This window comes from Cariama cristata, unplaced genomic scaffold, assembly GCF_000690535.1.
Source record: "Cariama cristata isolate BGI_N322 unplaced genomic scaffold, ASM69053v1 scaffold9731, whole genome shotgun sequence".
Lineage (NCBI taxonomy): Eukaryota > Metazoa > Chordata > Aves > Cariamiformes > Cariamidae > Cariama > Cariama cristata.
In genome coordinates, this window is record NW_009600994.1 from 57574 (window position 1) to 76832 (window position 19259).

Consider the following 19259-nt stretch of genomic DNA (forward strand, 5'->3'; position numbering starts at 1 on the left):
TAAGGATGCCAGTTTCTGAAGACCACAAATTCCAAAGAAAAGTAGTAGTTACACTCAGTAGGAAACAGAAGTAAGCTAGCTCTTTTTACAGAAATAATCTTTACCACTTTTGAGGACTCTGAAACACAATCACATGACCTATTACAGGAATTTGTGCATTTCTTACCAATGTTTCAAAATTCCATTGTGCTGTATTATGTTCCCCGAAGCATAAATATTTCAGATTATCTTTCTTCACTCATCTTTATAACATATTCCTATTGCATCTCTTAAATCAGCATTGTTATAAAAGTGCAGTTGTGCAACACAGTTTGCGAGAAGTCAACAGGTTTTATAGAATTACTTAACTAGTAAGTGTTGACTTAAAGCATGCCATCTCCTGGGTAAATAAGTAGCTGAAGATCAGAGAAAGTTATGATTACCTGAAGTGGGCGATTTGCAGCGGTCTTCTGGCACCATTGTACCTTCATTAATATCACAAAGACCTGCTGGAACACAAAAACAGTGTATAATAAATACAGCTGCTATTTTCTCCTTTCTTCCCCTGCAGTTAGGAACTTCATTTCTTATTAGCTACAGATCAGCCAGTTATGATAGAATTTCTGTAAAATGCAACTTTTTTTTTTTTAATTTGAACATTACCCACAGTGACTGTACGGTCATTCACTTCTTCCTTCTAAAGTTTTCTTTACAAAATACATTTGCTCATTCAATTTCAGTAAAAAAACCCATATTTTCAGCAAGATAGGCTTATCAGAATAGTTATTTACATGCTATAGATACACATTAAGTACAAATATTTGTTTTAAAAAAATCGTAGAGTTATATTAAAAATATAATTGCAAAAGAAAGATGAAAGAGGATCTTGAAGATTACAACCACATGTGCAGTATGATGTGTAAAACCACAGTGCTTTTTTTCAAATTATTTTCCTACTGTTACAGTGATAAACTTCGTATTTCCTGTTGCACTGCCAAGTTTCTTTTCCAACAAAAATTCTTACTGATGTCACTTACAGAATTTAGGTTCTAGGGTGCTTACAAAAGTGTTCCTGAAATACTGTATCAATATGAATCACAAAAAGTATGTTGCATTCACACAGTTTCATTTAGGCAAAATACTAATTTTTAAGATTACTAAAAGCATGTAGAGCTTGAACCTCAAAACTCAGTGACTAGGATTGATGTGAAATTGTTCAATGACCTTAAGGTTTGGTTAAGCCTACACTTAACAGTCCAGGAACTGATTTAAATTCTAAAGTGTATGGTGAAATCCCAGGTGGAAGTTATACCTTTCCACTACACAGAAATAAGATAAATAAATTGATTTTTTTCTACCAGTAAATCAACGAGCACTATGGGATAATCATGGTACATATTCTCTAACAAAGTATAATTTGACCTCTGGAAGTACCAGAGTTTTAAACATACATGGGAGTCTAAATGTTTTGTACTAGACATGGCTGTGTAAAAAGAGATTTTTTTTTTTTTCAAAAGCCCAGGTGCTGCTCTCCCAACAAGCAATAAAAGTTTTAGATAGCAGCAGTGCTGGGAGGACAATCCTGTACTGTGCTTTTAGAATCTAGATCATGCTCCTTCAGAAGCCAAACTGAACAAATCCAAACATGCAGTTCAGGAACTTAATTTCCTCTTTCCCATAAATATTTTAATTCCTTATCTTCATAGGAATAGTTGAACTTCTCAGACTAGTTTTCCTATGAAAATTCCTGCATTGACAGGAATAGTCTTTAGCCAAGAACGAAGTCACACACTTGCATGCTTGGTTGCTTTGCAGGAAGACTTGAGGCTATGATTTGATTAATACACATCTTAATGAACAACTCAAATCCATTGATTCAACAAAAAACCCCCAAAACATTCTCTTATAAACCTATGCACTAATTTTATGCATTAGGTAAGATTTATCCCACTAAAGAGTAAGTGTGCATTATGACAATCATTACAGCACATAAACCTTGGAAACCTAACCATAGCCATCACTGCTATTATTTAAGAGAGAAAAGGAGGGACAGGAATAGATAATAGGTAAGTTTAATTACTAATCCAGTCATAGGTAAAATAAGCAGATAATAACAAGAATGATCTGAGTTAAGTCTGTGAAATATGGGGGTCGGTCCATGACCAATGAAAAGAAGAAACTGGTGTAACAATCATTATTGCTGTTCATCTTAAAACCCCAGGTACCCCGATAGAAGCAGTGTGCGCACTGGCAATAAGACAGCTCTCCTGGATAAGTTCTGTGTTTTAGGCTTACAGATGGAAATTGCTATGGATTACAAAAGTAAATTGATCGAAGAGTTTCCACGTCAGAGCTGCAAAGATTACAAACTGCTAGAACACAAGTATATGGGAAACTGACCTTCTAATAAGCTTTTAGCTTATCTCTCTGAACTCTAGTAGCAAGAAATTTGAAAACCCCAAAAATTATTTAAAAAAAAAATCAAGTGTCATTAAAGACATTTAAATGACCATGCTGCATTAAAAACTCTCTAGAATTACAGCTGAAATTAGCTGATGCATAAAGTAAGTGTCACGAGATATTTGTCAGTTTTCCACATAAGTTTTAGGCAGCTATATCTCTGAAGAAACTACAACTTGACTGGAAACCAGTCTAATTAAAAGCTACAACTAGAACTAGCTTGATATGAAAATGTAAAATTTAGAATTAGAAACAATTAACCTGAAAAACAGGATGAAAAAATCCCCAAACCCAACAATCAAACTTTCTGATTCAGTTCTGGACTTGGCTTCACCACGGCTGATGTTGGTCTGGTTTAGTTGACATTTAAGTTAAAAATTCAAATAGCTCATGTCCAGATCCAGTTCAAGGAGAAAGGGGAGAGGGAAAAACTAGAACAAGCAAACCCAGAAAAGTTCTAGGCATGTATTTTTTTCATGTTTGACTCAACTCCAGTTCTGAATCTCTTGTAGATTACATTCAGAAAAGGCTTTTTGATGTATAATAAACAGAAGCCACATGCATGCAAGAACTGCTTCTATTTTGTCAGAATCCTAAACTGCCTCTGGTAGAACTAAGAAATACTAACTTATAAAAAGTTGTATTTTATTGTAGTTGAGAAGTCACATAAAATCTTGCAACTCCCACCAACAGTAAGTTGCACAAGAGTTAAGATCGATGTCCTGTGTGACCTTAATTACGTAACTAAGCAAGGAATAATAACAGCTGTCCGTAAGTCTTGGTGTTTAGTTGTAAAATTACAAATCGTTTGATAATTTGGTACCAATATTGACTTTCTTAATGGCCTCTGTCATATTCAGCAAACAGTATATCAAGCAAAGGTCTCTCAACAGTGTAATCCTCTACTGTGTACAGAGTTTTCATCACACTGTAAAGCTTTTACTTACATATTTTATGTCTTTTGGCACATGGCCAAAGTTCTTGGTTCCGTCCCTCGTCCCCCCCCCCGCGATTATGATCTGAAGGGAAAGGCTGACTTTGTTTTCATCCTTGGCAAGCACCTGATGACACTGTCTAGCAGTCCTTCACAAAACACATATACTGCATGCTTCACAAACTATAAATTGCCATCTCAAACGCGTGAATAATATACCTGGTATGAATCACTGATAAATTCCAAAACTCGATCCCAACTAGGAGCTTGTATCTGTTGAGCTAGCCTGAAATGACAGTTTACAGTCTAGCTAGTGTAGAGAGCCTTGTCTCTAAATAGATGCTGCTTTAAGACGGGAATCTGAATTTCTTTTCTGAGTAGAAAAAAAATGACAGAAACATACATCATATTCTTGCAACACAAATGAAGGGAAAATCTCGCATTTTTATTCATATTTTAGAAGATACGTAACTCTTTACAGACTTTTTTAAAAAAGTCTTTTTAAATTTTCAATTGGTTGACTGAGGACATGCCATTTACTAAATTTTCAATACATAAGCAGATAGTGATGATCTATTAAATAGACCTTTTATGTTAGAACATACAGAATAGCAGAGTTCTTAATGAGGAAGGACCAATTCTCCCTGCTGTTTTTTGGGCAAAACCTATGGAAGTGTTGAGTAACTGAGAATGATGTTTTCCTACTCCCTTCTATAAAAAAAAATATTTTTGGTTCTGCCAGTCTTGGGATACAATGTACAATAACAATATGCTGCTCTGTTGCACACTGTCTGAACCGGAACTTAATGTAAGTAATTCAGAACTTGTCTGAATGCATGCATAGGCTACTATGATTTTTTTATTTAAACAAGCTGTGGTTGTCCCAAAGATAACGGGAAATATACTTAGTTTCTCTAAAACAACCACACTAAATACATAAGCACTTTTTCTAGGAGGATTTAGAAATTATGTAGTAACACTCTCTGAAGGTTATTAGAGGTGTACAGTAGTTGAAAATGTCTTATTTGTAGAAAAATAAATTTACAAGTTTTAAAATACAAATTTTTAAAGAGGAAGGATTCAATGAAGGCATATCTTTCAAAACAAAACCAAGGAAGCATAAGTTCCTCGCACTTTTGAAGATAATAAACGCAGATATTAATGGTCAAGAAAGGGAGAATGCAAAATCCAAAAGTGTTCTAACTCTTACAGCTCCAATCCTACAAATATAGCAAAAGGTCGTTCTTTAATGTAACAGACTTATTATTTGTGGAAAATTACACAGCAAGCATTAGCTTTATGGAAGTCTGGGCAACACATACACCGAAAGAACTACAAATAATGAGAAATATTAAATGGTAACTCTAGCGAAATTATTTTCGGTTTTTAAAAAGACTGTAGCTCCAGATAACCAAGATATTGGCAGGATGGTAGAGAGAAAGAGAATTAACTACATGGTTAAGAGACTAACTCTTTCGTACAAAACCTGTTTTAACCTATTCCTAAATTAAATAGTCCAGGTAAATTCAGCTTTACAATCATTGGCTTCAGAAACCAGTTTTGGGTCTTCTGCCCATCTTGTTTCCCTTCACAATAACAAATCGGCTACAGACCCTGGTTTTCAGTTCTGTATCATCTTAAGGTGGAGACATTTCTTTTATGCCTAGCTCCCTTTCTCCCTTGGCAGCAGATGCAAGACTCTATAGGAAGCAGTATTTTGCTATTGAGTCCACCCTATCTGAAATGTATTTCTTTTTTCTGGCTGGGGAAAAAAAAATAGCAGAAGTAACAGAACTGAACCACAATCTCAAGTTTTTGCTGGGTTTTGGTTGGGGTTGGTTTTTTTTTTGTTTTTTTTTTTTTTTTAAACTCCAGGTCAATCTTCCCTTAGCTTAGTTTTATTCTACTCTCCTTCATTAAAAAATAGTGTGAGATTACCTACCTCTGCCCAAGGGGTGGTGAAAACTGGCATCCTAGGGAAAGGAACAAGCTTTTAAAAACCAGCTTTACGATCTCCAAATTCTTGGATACTGTGAATGATGGAATAAGTCAGAGAAGCCCTCAGGGAAATCGTGGTTCTGATAGGTTACCTCCCCTCACATAGGTGCCTGAACTTCAAAATTGCTTGGAAGCCCCATAGGGCTGTGCAATACACAAACATCTCCACTCGTGATCCCTATGAGCAACATCTTTGTGGAAGTAAATTTTCATTTGTAATAGACAAATCATTGTCTTTTACCATGTTAAATGTTAATACTATTATTATTACTAACAACAATAATCTAACACTAGAGTTCTGAAGCTTTTTCTGCCAGAAAGTGGACCAAGCAAGGGAAGCTTCTAGCCTCAGATCTCAAAACACCACTAAATGTAGTGAGTAAGATCTCAGGTCTGTAGATATCAGTAACTTCTGAGACAGGATCTCCTTTTGATTTTATTTATTCAAAACCACAAAATACAGATACTATTATGGTTGCTTTTTTTCCTTCAAGTTTCTTTTAAAGATGCCATGAACAAGAAATACAATAGATGCATGATGGATTAAAATCAGTTTCTATAAGTAAAATAGTTACTTAAAATGGACTAACAAAAATATAGATGGTGAGTGAACAAGTCAAATAATCAAATTCAGATGTTAAAAAATATTTTATTGCCATGAGATGACTTACTTATATAAGAGGTGCGAAGCTTTTTCACAGACTCTGAATATAAGTTAGAAAGGCCGCACATGCAAGAAGCCACAGTCAGCATACCTTTATGAAGCAATGAGAAAAGGAAAGACAGACACTAACAGTACATTTGAGACAGAAAAGCCAGCAGAATAACTTGTGTAGCCAGGTTCATAAAATGCTCTTGCCATGCAGATTGTTAGTATTAAAATGCAAGATGAAAAAATACATGATTTCACATAACAGTTACGTTCATGAGCAAAAAGGACTTCATTCATGAACATCTTAGCAACAGTTGTAACCAAGTTATGTAGATCCAATATAAAGCCAAGAAAACAAAGCAAGTAATGTTTAACACTCCAAAAGGCAGTTTATAATCTAAATGAAGCAGAATTTAAGCCCTTTACTCCCAAGAGGAATTAACACAGCAAACCAGTAAAGTTATTTCTTTCTCTCTTAAAAAGTAATTTTTTTAATAAGGTTTTTGTTTACTAGAAGAAAATATTTTATCTGACAGGATACCAACTGTGTATGTTCTGCTCTACACCAATGATTTTTAGACCAGTTTCCTCAGTTGAAATAAGCTGACTGGTGCTCACTGGATCTCTCAAACCAATTATTTACTAAAATACATCTTAGAGCATCCATTACCATTTGAATAAAATATTACCTAACAAACTTACCTGGACTTTATTCTGGATCTCTTAAAATAAAACAACCAAGACTAGAGCACGAAGAAGTTTTTTGAACAGTTTATTTCCTATTGAAAAATAATCATTTGGGGCAGCAGTGACATTGCTTATCATTCTGTCTTTAGCCGTTTTCCAAATTAACTTAAAGGTGTCCACTACAAAATGAGGAGAAAGTAATTTACAAATACTAAATTGTCCTTTGGGCAATAAAAACCTTGGTATTTTGACTGAAGTCACTTTCCTCCTCAGTTGCAAAGGAACATCCTTCAGTATATTTGTTAAAAAAAGATCTATTTTACCAGTTTGTATTTGGAAGTTTATTCAGTTCATTTAAATCGAAGGCTTCCTCTCAAGCATAACATAACAGCGTATACAACATAACATGCTTTAGCGTATCAGGGACATTTCTAGTCAAAGTTTAAAATAGGAAGCCAAAAGATCCCAGCAGATACACTGGCTATAACATTATTGGGTTTATACAGGTATGTGATATGGGTAACTAGGTTTCTCAGAAATATCAGGATACTTCTACTTCTTCACGCTGTGTTGTTAAAATCTTGTAAACCACATAAATCCATTGTACAATTACACTTACATTTATTCACACAGATAATGTTTTCCCATCTGCTTTTTCTTAAAACACACATTACACTGAAAAATAAGTAATTATATCAAGCACCAGTAGATTCCACTAAGCAACAGTTTTGAAGCAAACATGAAGTAACAAACCTGCAATAGTGACATTAGGGATAGATCAAGAAAAAAGGATAAAACCACAACAGAGAAAAGTATACTTGTATTCAAAGAATATAAACCAATAGCCCAGATAAGTTCAGAAGGCGGCGCAGTCAGTTAAAGTAAGTTTTGGGTTGCTCACCTCCAGACGGTTGTCGAGTTTTTCGGGGAGAACGTGGCTCCCTGCGATAAGGATCATTGGAGCCATATAGTTCAATAGTGCCTAGATTTAAGAGCACTGTCTTCTGGAGGTAATCAACCATGGCAATCCCATTACAGTTTCCAAAAACTACTCTGGAAAAAGAGAAGTGGAAGGAAAGATAGAGCTAATCAAATGTAGGTAAAGATTTCTGTCGTATTTGTTGCTGTTCAGCATTTTAGGACTCCCTAATTTTTATGAATTATTCTAAATTACACAGTTATAAATTACTATTTTAGAACGCAGTATTGTTTAATTGTTCTCTTGTAAAAACACGTGACGCGGAGCAGAATAGGCCACCGTCATTGTACTTGCAAACCTATCTGACAGAGCCTTAAATGACACTTACTCTTCCCTGTACAGTGCCAGGTGAGGAAGAGTGATGCTGATTTGTTTCTGATGTCAGCATCAGCAGAATCTGCCATGACCCACAAGGAATTACCTTTTAAGCACAGGAGATTGATTGACTCTCTTGTGTTGCTGTGCAGCTCAGGTGAACACACATGGAGACTTAATCTTTACTAGATAATTTTAAACCACTTTAACAGAATAATGAAAAAAAACAGGTAGAATATACTTACAGGCCATACGCTGAGTTGACTGCTAAGCTGGTTATCTGTTGAGGAGGTTCTCCACTCACCCACACTAGCTGGATAACTAGCTCAATTTGGTAGCCTGGAGACTGCTTGAGAGGAGAATTTTTAACTCTGCAAAGTAAACAAAACATGGTATCTTTTTCGGACTCTCTACAATCTCCATTTTTTTGCTCGCAGGCTCAGAATTCATTAAATTCTATACCACACTGGACTTCAGAAAGTTCAAAAACTGAAAAAATCAACACATAAAATCAACCAGAAAAAACCCGACATTGGAACCTGGTTATTCACTTCTTTAAGGGCCCTTTTGATTAATTACCCAATTAAAAATTGGCCAATGATCACAAATACTTCATTCTTTCCCTCTTCAGAGCAAGGCATAACAGCATTAGCATGCTGCACTGACTTGAATAAAGGCGTTCAGTCTCTAAAAGGAAGGTGTTACCCATTCTTGTCAGAATTCCCAAAAGAACCCTGATTTAGAGAATGGAAGGGGGATTGTTTGCATGCTGATGAACAAATTTATGATTGTCCTGCAGAAAGGATTAGGTCTTTCACCTTTTAAGGTAAAAAAAAATTACACAGAACATAAGCTGCTCCTGTTCCTGAATTCCTCTTATTTTATCCATTCATTCTCATTAATGTATATTTTGGTTTACCAATATTTTTACAAAAATTCAGAATTTTCCGATTTTTCTACACCATCCAGTTTTCTTTAGAAAGACATCTCTGGAATTCAGTACAACCAATAAAATATGAGAACTCCCACACAGAAAAAATAACCCATCAGAAGTAGTTATTTTCTGGATGGATGCACTCAAAGAATTAAAATTCAAGTTGTGACCTTGAAACTCCAGAAAACAAGTAGTACATACATATCTTAATTTTATATCTGAACACAAAGTTCAATGTACATTCTGTGAGGAAAAAGCAATGGTCCAAAGGTCATAATGCACTCTTGTAGAAAAGTAAAAAAGGTTGATGTCTTTTAACTTTCATTTCTCAAACGAGGAAAAATTTACACACAAAGAACCTTAAGGAAAAAACTCCCAATTTAAAAAAATCTGAACATCGCTCAAAGATCTACATTGCGAGCACTGTGAGGCATCATGTAAAATGAAGATCCATGAGAATGGGACACTTATTTAATTCTGTTTCCTGTTCCCAAAATATAAAGTAGTTCCCCTGGAGATTTATGAAAAAAAATATTTATAAGCTTAGAGAGTTCTCTCAGTTATTTGTAAGCATATTCATTGATTTGGAAAACTGGAAAACTAACAGGCTCTGGAAAACTTAACAAGTGAAATCTATTCAGACATACATGGCCTAAAGTTAAGGAGAGCCACAAAATATTAGTGTTGCCTATTCATTTCAACGGACAACAAGATTTCAAAGTAACTATATTGCTGCTGTTGAAAGTGTTTCCTCTAAAGCATGAGCACCTATAACTATACTAATATCTATGCCAAAGTTTCATAAAGCAGGCAGCAGTCAAAGTAAGAATTTTCAGATTTTTTTTAACAATCAGCTTATTAAGTTTAAAGAAACTAAGATTGCATATTAATTTCTCAAAACAGAACTGTCAGATATCTGGAAAACGTTGCTCTAAGAAATAAAACGTTTTCACCAACAATGACATTTCTGTAATAATATCAAAGTACATATATTCTCATCATGTTCTTGTAAAGTTTCATACTCAAGAAAAGTATAACAGAATATACTTACTTTAAACATGGGACATTATCACGAAGTCCATCAGATGAACTGCTACTAGTAGATGGATGAGACTGGGGAACAATGGATTGAGGATTGGAACCTGTGCCCGGAGTTGGTAAAGGTGGCACCTGCTCACCATCTGGAGATTCAACATCATTTATTTCATACAACAGACGTACTTCCAGCATCTGTAAATCAAAAAAAAAAATCATCAGTAAACTCTGCCTTTCAAAAAACTAGATATGAAATAAATGAAGCACAACTGAAGATAGTAGTGATAAAAATGACATCCAGGACTTTTCCATCTTTTAAAAGATAATAATAGTTTAATAAACAGTGCAACCTAAACACACACGTGGTCTTCAGAAACACAGTCGTACCAACCACTACAGACTGAATATCTGAAGATTGCTAAAACTTACAAATCTAACCTATTTCCCAGTATTTAAAAGTTTGCTGCCTAATATTGGAAAAAAATTAAATACTGGATACAAGACCCATTTAATTATCATTCTGTGCATGTAATAAATTGTTAGTTATGAAGATGACTTATTTTATGTAGCTCAGGAATGCTGAAACTAGAGAAGAGCTGAAGGCATACAGACAGCTACACTTTATACTGTTGTAGCACCGTACACATGGAACTTAGTTCAATGTTTGATGTTGCACTGAACTAGACCATACGTTTTAAAGAACTGTAAGTTCATCGTAACTTCAGATTTCCTTCCGCTGAATCTGTAACAATGTTAGTTGTACTGCAGTGTAAAGTTCTCTGCTGTTTTAGTCTCATCATCTGCAAAGTAGAACTTAACTCATGGACTAAAACAAAGAACTATACAGTATTTTTTAAAGCATTCCTAGTACTGAAGAACAGTTTGCTAGGGGCTGATTCGTAAAAATAATTTAGAAAAACTATTCCCTTAGAAGGGAATGTACTTTGTACATAAGTAAACACCAGCAGGAAAAAAAAAACATGCCTCATCTCCTCAAACTGAGACTTATCTGAAGGGGGCAGAGTACGAAGAGGGGTGGGGGGTAAGAAAAAAAAAAACCACAACTACATTACAATTAATGCTTTACGTAGATCATACAACCTTTTATAATTAAATGGTTTCAAGTTATCTTGAATGTATGAGCTGAAAGCTAAGTAAAGTTGCATATGTGTGTCTGATTTAACAGAGGACTTCTCAAACTCTTATACAGAAGAAGAGTTCTATTACAAGATACAGTGACAACAGTGACACAGCAAAGTCCTTAACAGACCTTAGGGCATGTCTGGCATGCTTCTACTCGTCTAGCAAAACTTCGGCAGTATGCAGAGCTAAGACAGATAATAACCATTAGGAATCAAGGAAAAGGAGGAACCAGCTCCCTAAAAGCTTTCAAAATTCTTCAAGTCTGCATGTCATTCACTTCTGTTCTCATTTTACCTTTGATACAGTCAAGTTTTGATCCACTATTTGCTGTGATAGATAGAACAAAGAACTATTATTGGCTGCAAAACCTGAAAAAGCCAATGAAAACCAAAATCTTGGTGTGCCATTTTTGCTTTTGCTGAATTTCATAATTTATTTCCTCCACAAAAATACATCTCCTCATTTTGAGGCAATTTTGGTTTTGTCCATTTCGCTAATCGAAGGAACGACAATGAAGAAGTAAATTGCTACTACTGTCTTATTATAGCTAAATCCTACAAAGTTTAAAAATGGTTATATTAATTACCGGAATGACTTCTGTTGTCACTTCCTGCTTGCTGAACCTGTAAATAATGACATGTGCAGAAACTCCAGCTATGCACAGCATTCTACTTTCTGGACACCATGAGATGATCTGAATAGCATACGGATCTTCATCTACTATATCTGTGTTTGGCCTGTCATCTTTATTCCGTGATTTTTCAAATACTTTGGCTGTTTTTAACTTATAGAGTACTTGCAGTGTTACTAGGAACAAACAAGAAGAGATAAAAATTAGTTTTGATCTAAACAGATTTTTTTCTATATTCAACAAAACAGAGCAGAGTAGAAGCACTGAATATCTGTGTTGACTCTCCCCGTGCAGTGCACCACTTGCCCACTGCAGGATCAGTTAGTAAAAAAAAAAGAAAAAGCAACAAAAAACCAAAAGAGCAACCAACACCACTTTTCCTGAGAGATATATACAAAGGTTCTCAAGGCTTAACTATACTTACGGATCTGTTCATAACAATAACATCTAGTTACATATGCCCTACCCACAATTTAAGCCTAACTTTGGCAGAGAAAGTGAAGCTCCTTTCCTTTCTCCTTATAGTATTTCAGATCCATGGCCTCTCACCTGCGTCTGACTTAACAGCCTGAGCTCCTCCAATTTTTACTTTGTCCTGTCTGACTGTTCAAAAGTGCTGCCCTCTGATCAGTCCACATTTTTCTTAACACCGTGTTTCCTAGAACTGTTCTAGTGAGGCCTTGCCACAGCTCAAAATTGTGAAAGACTTACTCCATGTTGGTTTTCCAGACATTCCCTCTTATTTATCCCAATGACTTTTTTGTGCAACATTGACACTGCAATCCATTAGACTTCCAATTTTTTTTCCAGAACATAACTTCTGAGCGTGAATCATTGATGTTATATTCAAATAAATTGTCTTGGATGCTATTCAAGAATTAGCAGTATCATTCCCAATTGTAATTCTAATTCTTACATTTTCTTTCACCTGTCTTGGTGTTGCTTTTAAACTCCATAGGCATATTTCCTAGTTAATGGCCCAAGTCACTGCTACAGATACTACCCATATCATTAGGAAAACTTAATTTACAGCATCCTTTCTCCTCTTCCATATTTGAGTGGTTTTACCTGAATCACACCTCCCTAGTTCATCTCTAAGATTGTGCTATTAGAGATTTAAAAGTTTTAAAATCAAGATACAGGATCTTGTGGTTTCTCCCTTAACAGGTTTATTTATCGGCTTTCGAAAGAAATTACATGTCTTTAACAGGATCTCCTTTTGACAAATCTATGCTGAATAAAATTATGCACACAAAATCAATCAGGTTTCGTTTTTTTTTTCCTCCTCTCCCAGGTTCCACCCCCACCCCAAAGTGAAATTAAAGATATATAACACTCCAAATACTCTCCTCCTCCCAGGTTTTAAACATATACATTGCATCTGTTCCCTCCCACACCCACATACGCCTTAGCATTTTGGAATCTCACCAGTCTTCCACAAGTTTTCAAAGACAACCGATAATGATTCCAAGATTGCTTCAGACAGCTTTTAAGTACCAAGAGTAAGGTTAGTCAGAACTAGATTAAAACATCTGTGTAGTCCACTCTAATTTGAATTCTTACTGTGTTTCTCACTGTTAGCCGTGTAGACCATCAGATGCAATTGACCCTTTAACTGAAGACAAATGTAAAACGGTATCAGACTCTTCAGGTCTGTTCAGTGTTCCAAAGAAAAGTGTCTTTATTTTACTGTTCTCCTGCTTTTCTTCACAAATGCCTAGATCATTTTATTAGCACAAACTACTACTGGTTCCAATTCTCATTTTTAGATACTGTAATTTATGGGGAGCTGATGTCTTATAAACACATGCCTCTCTCCTGTCTAAAAAGACAGAAATAACTTTTCAATTGTACTAAAAAGAAACGCATTTGCCTGTCATGCATCTCTAGGCTCACTAATGTGCTTCCTAAGGTGCTTTTAAAAAATTTTAAGAACTCTGCCATTCTAGCTGACCCTTGGACTAGCAGTGCATTTTCACTGAGGTGGTAAAAACAGTGAAATAATTAGCTATGAAATAATGTTAATTTTATTTAGTTTTAGATCAAAGTTTCCTATGGAGTTACTGAGTCTACATGAGGCAGGAAATAATGAGAATGACTAGTCTGCATTCACATTCCATTAGAGAAATCAGTAAGTTTAGAAAACTCCTACTGCACAGGAAAAAAAATATCTCTACTGAAAACACTTACTTGCTGAGGCATCCCAAAACTTGATTGACCCATCAGCATGCCTATGAAATATTAAAAAATTAATAAGATGGTAAAATGGTTAGTTGGACTGTTAGACCTCTTTGCTACCGATTAGACAGTACATGGCTAACATTCTATTTTTATTAGTATTCTTAGTGACACTTTATTTCCACAATTTATTGGAAGCCAATATTTTACAAACACAGGCCCCAATTCCTTTGGACAGAAGGGATTAAAAAAACATTTGGAGGCTAACTCCCTGAAATCCCACTGTACTAATACTAATTTACCATTTTAAGTACTGATTTCAGTTACCTGCATCTCCCATTAGCAGTTTGGTATACCTTAACCATGCACTGTTTCTTAAAAGATGCCCTTTATTTGGAGTGACACTTGTAAAGGAGATGCCTAAATATACTGTATTTCAGTGTAAATGAGTCACCTAACTTGTTTGTTTATCCCTGAAATTGAGAATCTGATGACTAGATTTTTTTCAGGACTGTCTCTCAAAGTCTCTGCAGTGTGTAGCATAAAGTGACAGTAATACTCATCAGTGCTAATGGGCTGTTCTAAAAAAACTTTAGTAGCGCTCTCACTTTCAGTGATGCACTGCACAGTTATAAATTAAATTTTGTTTATGCTCCTTAGAGTAGTATTAGAAGGATCAGTCTCAAAAGAGAGCAAAACAAACAGATTTAAGTATTTGGTTGTCCTTTTTGAAATAAAAAACTTGGCTTCCCTTTGAGAACTGAACTCAACAACTCTTTAATGGACTTCCTATGCTGTAAACCACTACAACTGTTTTCCACAAGTTAAAGAATAAAAGGTAAATTTCATCCAGGATATATTGGTAGCAAGCAGACATAATCACAATACCACATCATAATAATAATCCCTGTAAAAACTCTTGCTATCATTTTGTTCCTACCTTCTCTCCCATGTTTTGCTTTACTTTCTTGTTAATACCTCAAGAAGATTATGCAAGTGACTTGTCTGGTGAACATAATTTCTTAAGTCATTCACACCACTTTTAGAACATTGTTTTCTATAAAAGGAACAAAATATTCTCACTTCTACTTAATCAGCTAAAAAGTTATTACTACACTATAGTGTTACTTACCCTGTAATAATTATCTCTGGATAGCTCTGAGTGATCAAACCCCAATTGCCTCCACTGATAGGCCATTCCTGGAAGATTAACAAATACACTGAGGAAGAAAGTATCATACAGCGCAAAGTTAAGCCATTGAAACTACAGCAGATACTGCAGATTTCAGTATTTCACATGACTTCAAAAAGTAATTAGACATATCCACTGCAGAGGAAACAACAACAAAAAATCAACAATGGCTATAAGCACCACCCCTGCTCCAGGAAGTCCCTTAGCTTCCAGCCATACATCAATTGGTGGGAGCACATCAGGAAAGCATGACTATAGGCTTGAGATATGCCATATCCTCCCTACAGATCTGTGATGACCCACTGTCAAAGACACGGTAATGAGTCAGATGGAGCTTTGGTCTTAGTATGGCCACTCTTACGTTGTTTAGACCTGCTGATTTTCAGTATGTTCAGATACATACATATGTACTAGATATTGTACCTTCTTACTGTAACCTTGACGTTTCTGTCGAGCGCCAACTGAATACAGTGCAGGTATCAGGTCCACAGGACAATCAGCAAAATACTCACAACAGGTAACTGGAGATTCATGTATAGTCAAAGGATAGGGATTCTCAAATATAGGGTACCTTTAATGGATGAAAAGGGAAGACTGTCAGTCTAAAAAACTTTTTTCTTGAATGCAGAACACAGGTAAAACACTAAAGACTACGTCTGCATTCCTTTCGTATAGAGAAAATAAATGCATATCAAATTAGATTATGAATAAATATACTATGCAACTTCACTGCTCATCCAGTACACTATCAAGATACTGTAGTACTCAACAGAACCAGAAGAACAGTACAGAAGTACAGAACAGTACAGAAGTTTGTACTGTTTATAGAGTATTTCCAGAACACTGGTATTCCCTATAGTTTTGTATTTTTAAAAGCTTATTATTTTAATGGCCTGTGGAAAAAGTGAAATTATCGAGTCCTAATTATAGTAATGTGGAGCTACGAATGTATTTCTAACTCTTCAGTTTATTCATCCAGGGAGAAAGACAGGAAGACTCTACTTCTCACTTTGTATTATAATACTGTTCTTAGGAAGTTGTCTAGCACTTTTCATAACCTACTTGCAACTCCAAGATCACCTTCTGAAAGAATTTTTAATCAGCACCTAACAGAGTATACAGACAGTTCCACGGACAAAGTAACGAGAGACTCAGAATGTGTTAGGCAAGTATTAGCTGTGCAAACTGTAAAAGGATACTATTTTTAAGCAACTTCCTACCACAGTAGTAAACCAGGGATTAGAGGTTACCATTCTTACTTTAAGCAACACAGATAGCAATTCATTTGGCAACAAAATCAGCAAATATTTATGTGATGACAACACCACTCAGTGTCAGACAAAATTACCTGGCTTATCTGAACAGTTGTTCCCCTTACTCCCTTCCCAAAAATTCTGAGCTCCCCTCATAGCACTAAGGAATCAACTTCAAAATAAACTGTGATAGTTAAAAAGCAGCAGTGATTTATGAGTAACTTCTGTTGGTCAATCAAGCCTGGAAAACATCACATAATATTGTGCTCATCTAGTGTATATTAACTTGAGAAAAGTTGATCTATAAAGATTCTCAGTTCTGCTGAAGAAAGCTTACATTTAATATTCAAAATTTTGTGTTCTGGACAGGGAGGTATTATGGTAGATTAAAAAGCTATAGAGCAGAACAACAGGCTGATCACTGTAGCCAACCATTAAGACTACACAAGATTCTTACCCATTTTGTGCAAGGTCAATCAGCACTAAGTCCTTTTCTAGGAGAACAACTACAGCATACGGTTCCTGAAAGTCTGAAAAGAAGAAAGAAAAAGTTACTTACTGGCAAATGTAGTTCTTGCATGCACAGCCTCAAGAACGTGATCAGTCCTTGCACTCTATCAGTCAAGAATAGAAAAGCCACTTAGATGACTATATTTTCTGAAGATATTTTATACACTCACCCTCTCTGAATACTCCAAGTTAAGTCTGTAAGAGCCACGCTCTCCCTTTAATTCAACATTCTCAATTCTCTTCCAATCTGCTAGAACCATTTAAACAGTTCAAAAACCAAGAAAAGGAACGTGCACAGAAACTTGTATAAGCAGTGTCTTTGAGGAAGAGCCAGTTACTGAACAATAACATCGTCCCACCCCAAACTGCTTTTCTTCACGTTCAGTGGGGTTTAAATTCTAATTGCTTACAAAATGGACTGAAAGACAGCCAACTTGATACTAAAATAAGAAAATTGAAAGTTTTCAAAATTTATCTTGCCCTCTTTCAGGCAGACCTCAAATTCTGAGCTAAGCAGTTTTATATACTCTGATGGAAGCTGACAGCTAAAAACACTGGAGTCATCAGCAATATAATACTATTGATCTGAGACAACTACCTGAACTGTGATAAAAATCCCCTTCTGCAAAAGAGAGATTACATGTTAGTGATGAACTTCATGTGAGTGTTGGAATGAATAAAATCGCTAAAAGTTAGAGTACTACAGAAATGCTAATCAAGATTTAGCATTGACTGAAAAGATCTTATGTCCTCAAATAAATATTAATGAATACATCTGCTGCAGTAATTACAGCTTAAAAATGTAATGCTACTTCTTGTCTGCACATGCTTTTGAGATTAAAAAAAAGGAAAAAACCATGCAACCAGTAATTGGCATTCTTCTAGAAACAAAATAGGTTTTATAATAAACTATTCTATTATGATGCTTTGGGAAGTAAAACATACTTCAGACAACAGGGATAACAGGTGTTATGGCTACAGTCTGATCAAACAGAAAGGCAATAGTAAAGAATATTCTGATGGGACAGAACTCTAGAGAGAAGAGGTCGAAGTATTGAGAAAAATCTTTAGAGCCTACCATTAGGATATGGTGTTTCACAGAGGGTTAGAAAATCAACAATAGAATAATCCATTTCTAGCACAGCAGTACTTTTCCCATGCATAACTGTTAAACAGGGTCTTCTTCCTACAGTGTCATACGACAAGCCTCCTGAGAGAATTATGAAAGGCTCCCTGGAATAAAGCAGAGGCATTTAGTATTAAGCCAAAATAATACATTAAAAGAGACTGGACAGTTGTTGTAACCTTATAATAAAGTTCAGTGAGATATCGTTAAGCAGAGATACATTAAGAATAACACAAACCAGCTCTCCATGCAATGTGTAGCTTGGGTACGCGTTTCAAAACTTAAAACCCAAGAGTTAGGAGACCATAACTCAAGTCAGACATCTCTTCCAAACTTTTTGTTCTATATTGCTTATTTAACTGAACAGTTAGAGCAGACTGCTATAGAAGCAAGTTTCTTACATTCTTTCAGTAGCTAGAAAAAAATTTGGTCCTGTCCATGAATTATTCTCCTCTGTGCTACAGAAATTAAACCATGAACAACAAGTGACAGTGCTTTTAGCTAAAAGTCAAAATTGCACCATGTTCATACCTAATCAATTTCAATTGGTAAACAGAAAAACTATCGAAATTCAGCATTGAAAGGTAGTTCTGCCTTGCCTTAAAATTCTTGTAAGAAGATTACAATTGAAACTGAAAATTGAAGTGTGAACTGAAGTACATGTAGCAATAAATGAATGGAGATTTTCAGTGCAGTGCCACACCACCACAGTGCAAACTAGGATTTTTGTGTTTTGTTTTGTTTCTTATTAAACTTCTTGGAAGAGTATCACAACAGTTATAGATTTAGAAGTACACTGAAGATAGAGAAAATATTACAGAGAAAATATTAAATTGAAATGTATCAAAACAGTCAGTTTAGATGAACTGGAAAATGAGAGGTGTAACAGAAAAAAGGCCACACTAGAAAAAGTAGTCTCCCCAAAGAGCTATGTATTCTTAGAAATTATACTAGAATAAGCTCCTCTAAATTGCGTGAGAAGTCAACTAGTTTTTACATTGTGATATTATAATTGCATAGAACAAGCTTTGAACTAATCTCTTCCTTCAGAACGACTATTCATAACAGAAGGATTTTGACTGCAGAAATTGTAACTTGCTGAAGCTGAGACTACTTCTGGTTATCTGTACCTTTCTTTAGATCAGCTTTTGACATTTCAGTTAGGAAAGGAATACACAGACAGATGTAGACTGCTGCAAGTAAAATATGGCTTTCCAACTGATCGTAGACATTCACAGATCTGGGAATTAGCC

General features: G+C 35.4%; 1 protein-coding gene across 1 annotated transcript in view; it reads right to left on the reverse strand.

Moving 5' to 3' along the window:
- STXBP5 (syntaxin binding protein 5 (tomosyn)) overlaps positions 1-18113 on the reverse strand; it is a gene marked incomplete at its 5' end in the record, with an annotated part of 41035 nt that extends 22922 nt beyond the window's left edge. The window contains 10 exons of the mRNA XM_009710260.1: positions 423-485; positions 7612-7763; positions 8250-8375; positions 9990-10168; positions 11703-11923; positions 13938-13978; positions 15058-15125; positions 15541-15688; positions 16828-16900; positions 17959-18113. Coding sequence (XP_009708562.1) covers positions 423-485; positions 7612-7763; positions 8250-8375; positions 9990-10168; positions 11703-11923; positions 13938-13978; positions 15058-15125; positions 15541-15688; positions 16828-16900; positions 17959-18113 — 1226 coding nt within the window. The remainder of the gene's footprint in view (positions 1-422; positions 486-7611; positions 7764-8249; positions 8376-9989; positions 10169-11702; positions 11924-13937; positions 13979-15057; positions 15126-15540; positions 15689-16827; positions 16901-17958) is intronic.
- Between the last annotated feature and the right edge of the window lie 1146 nt (positions 18114-19259).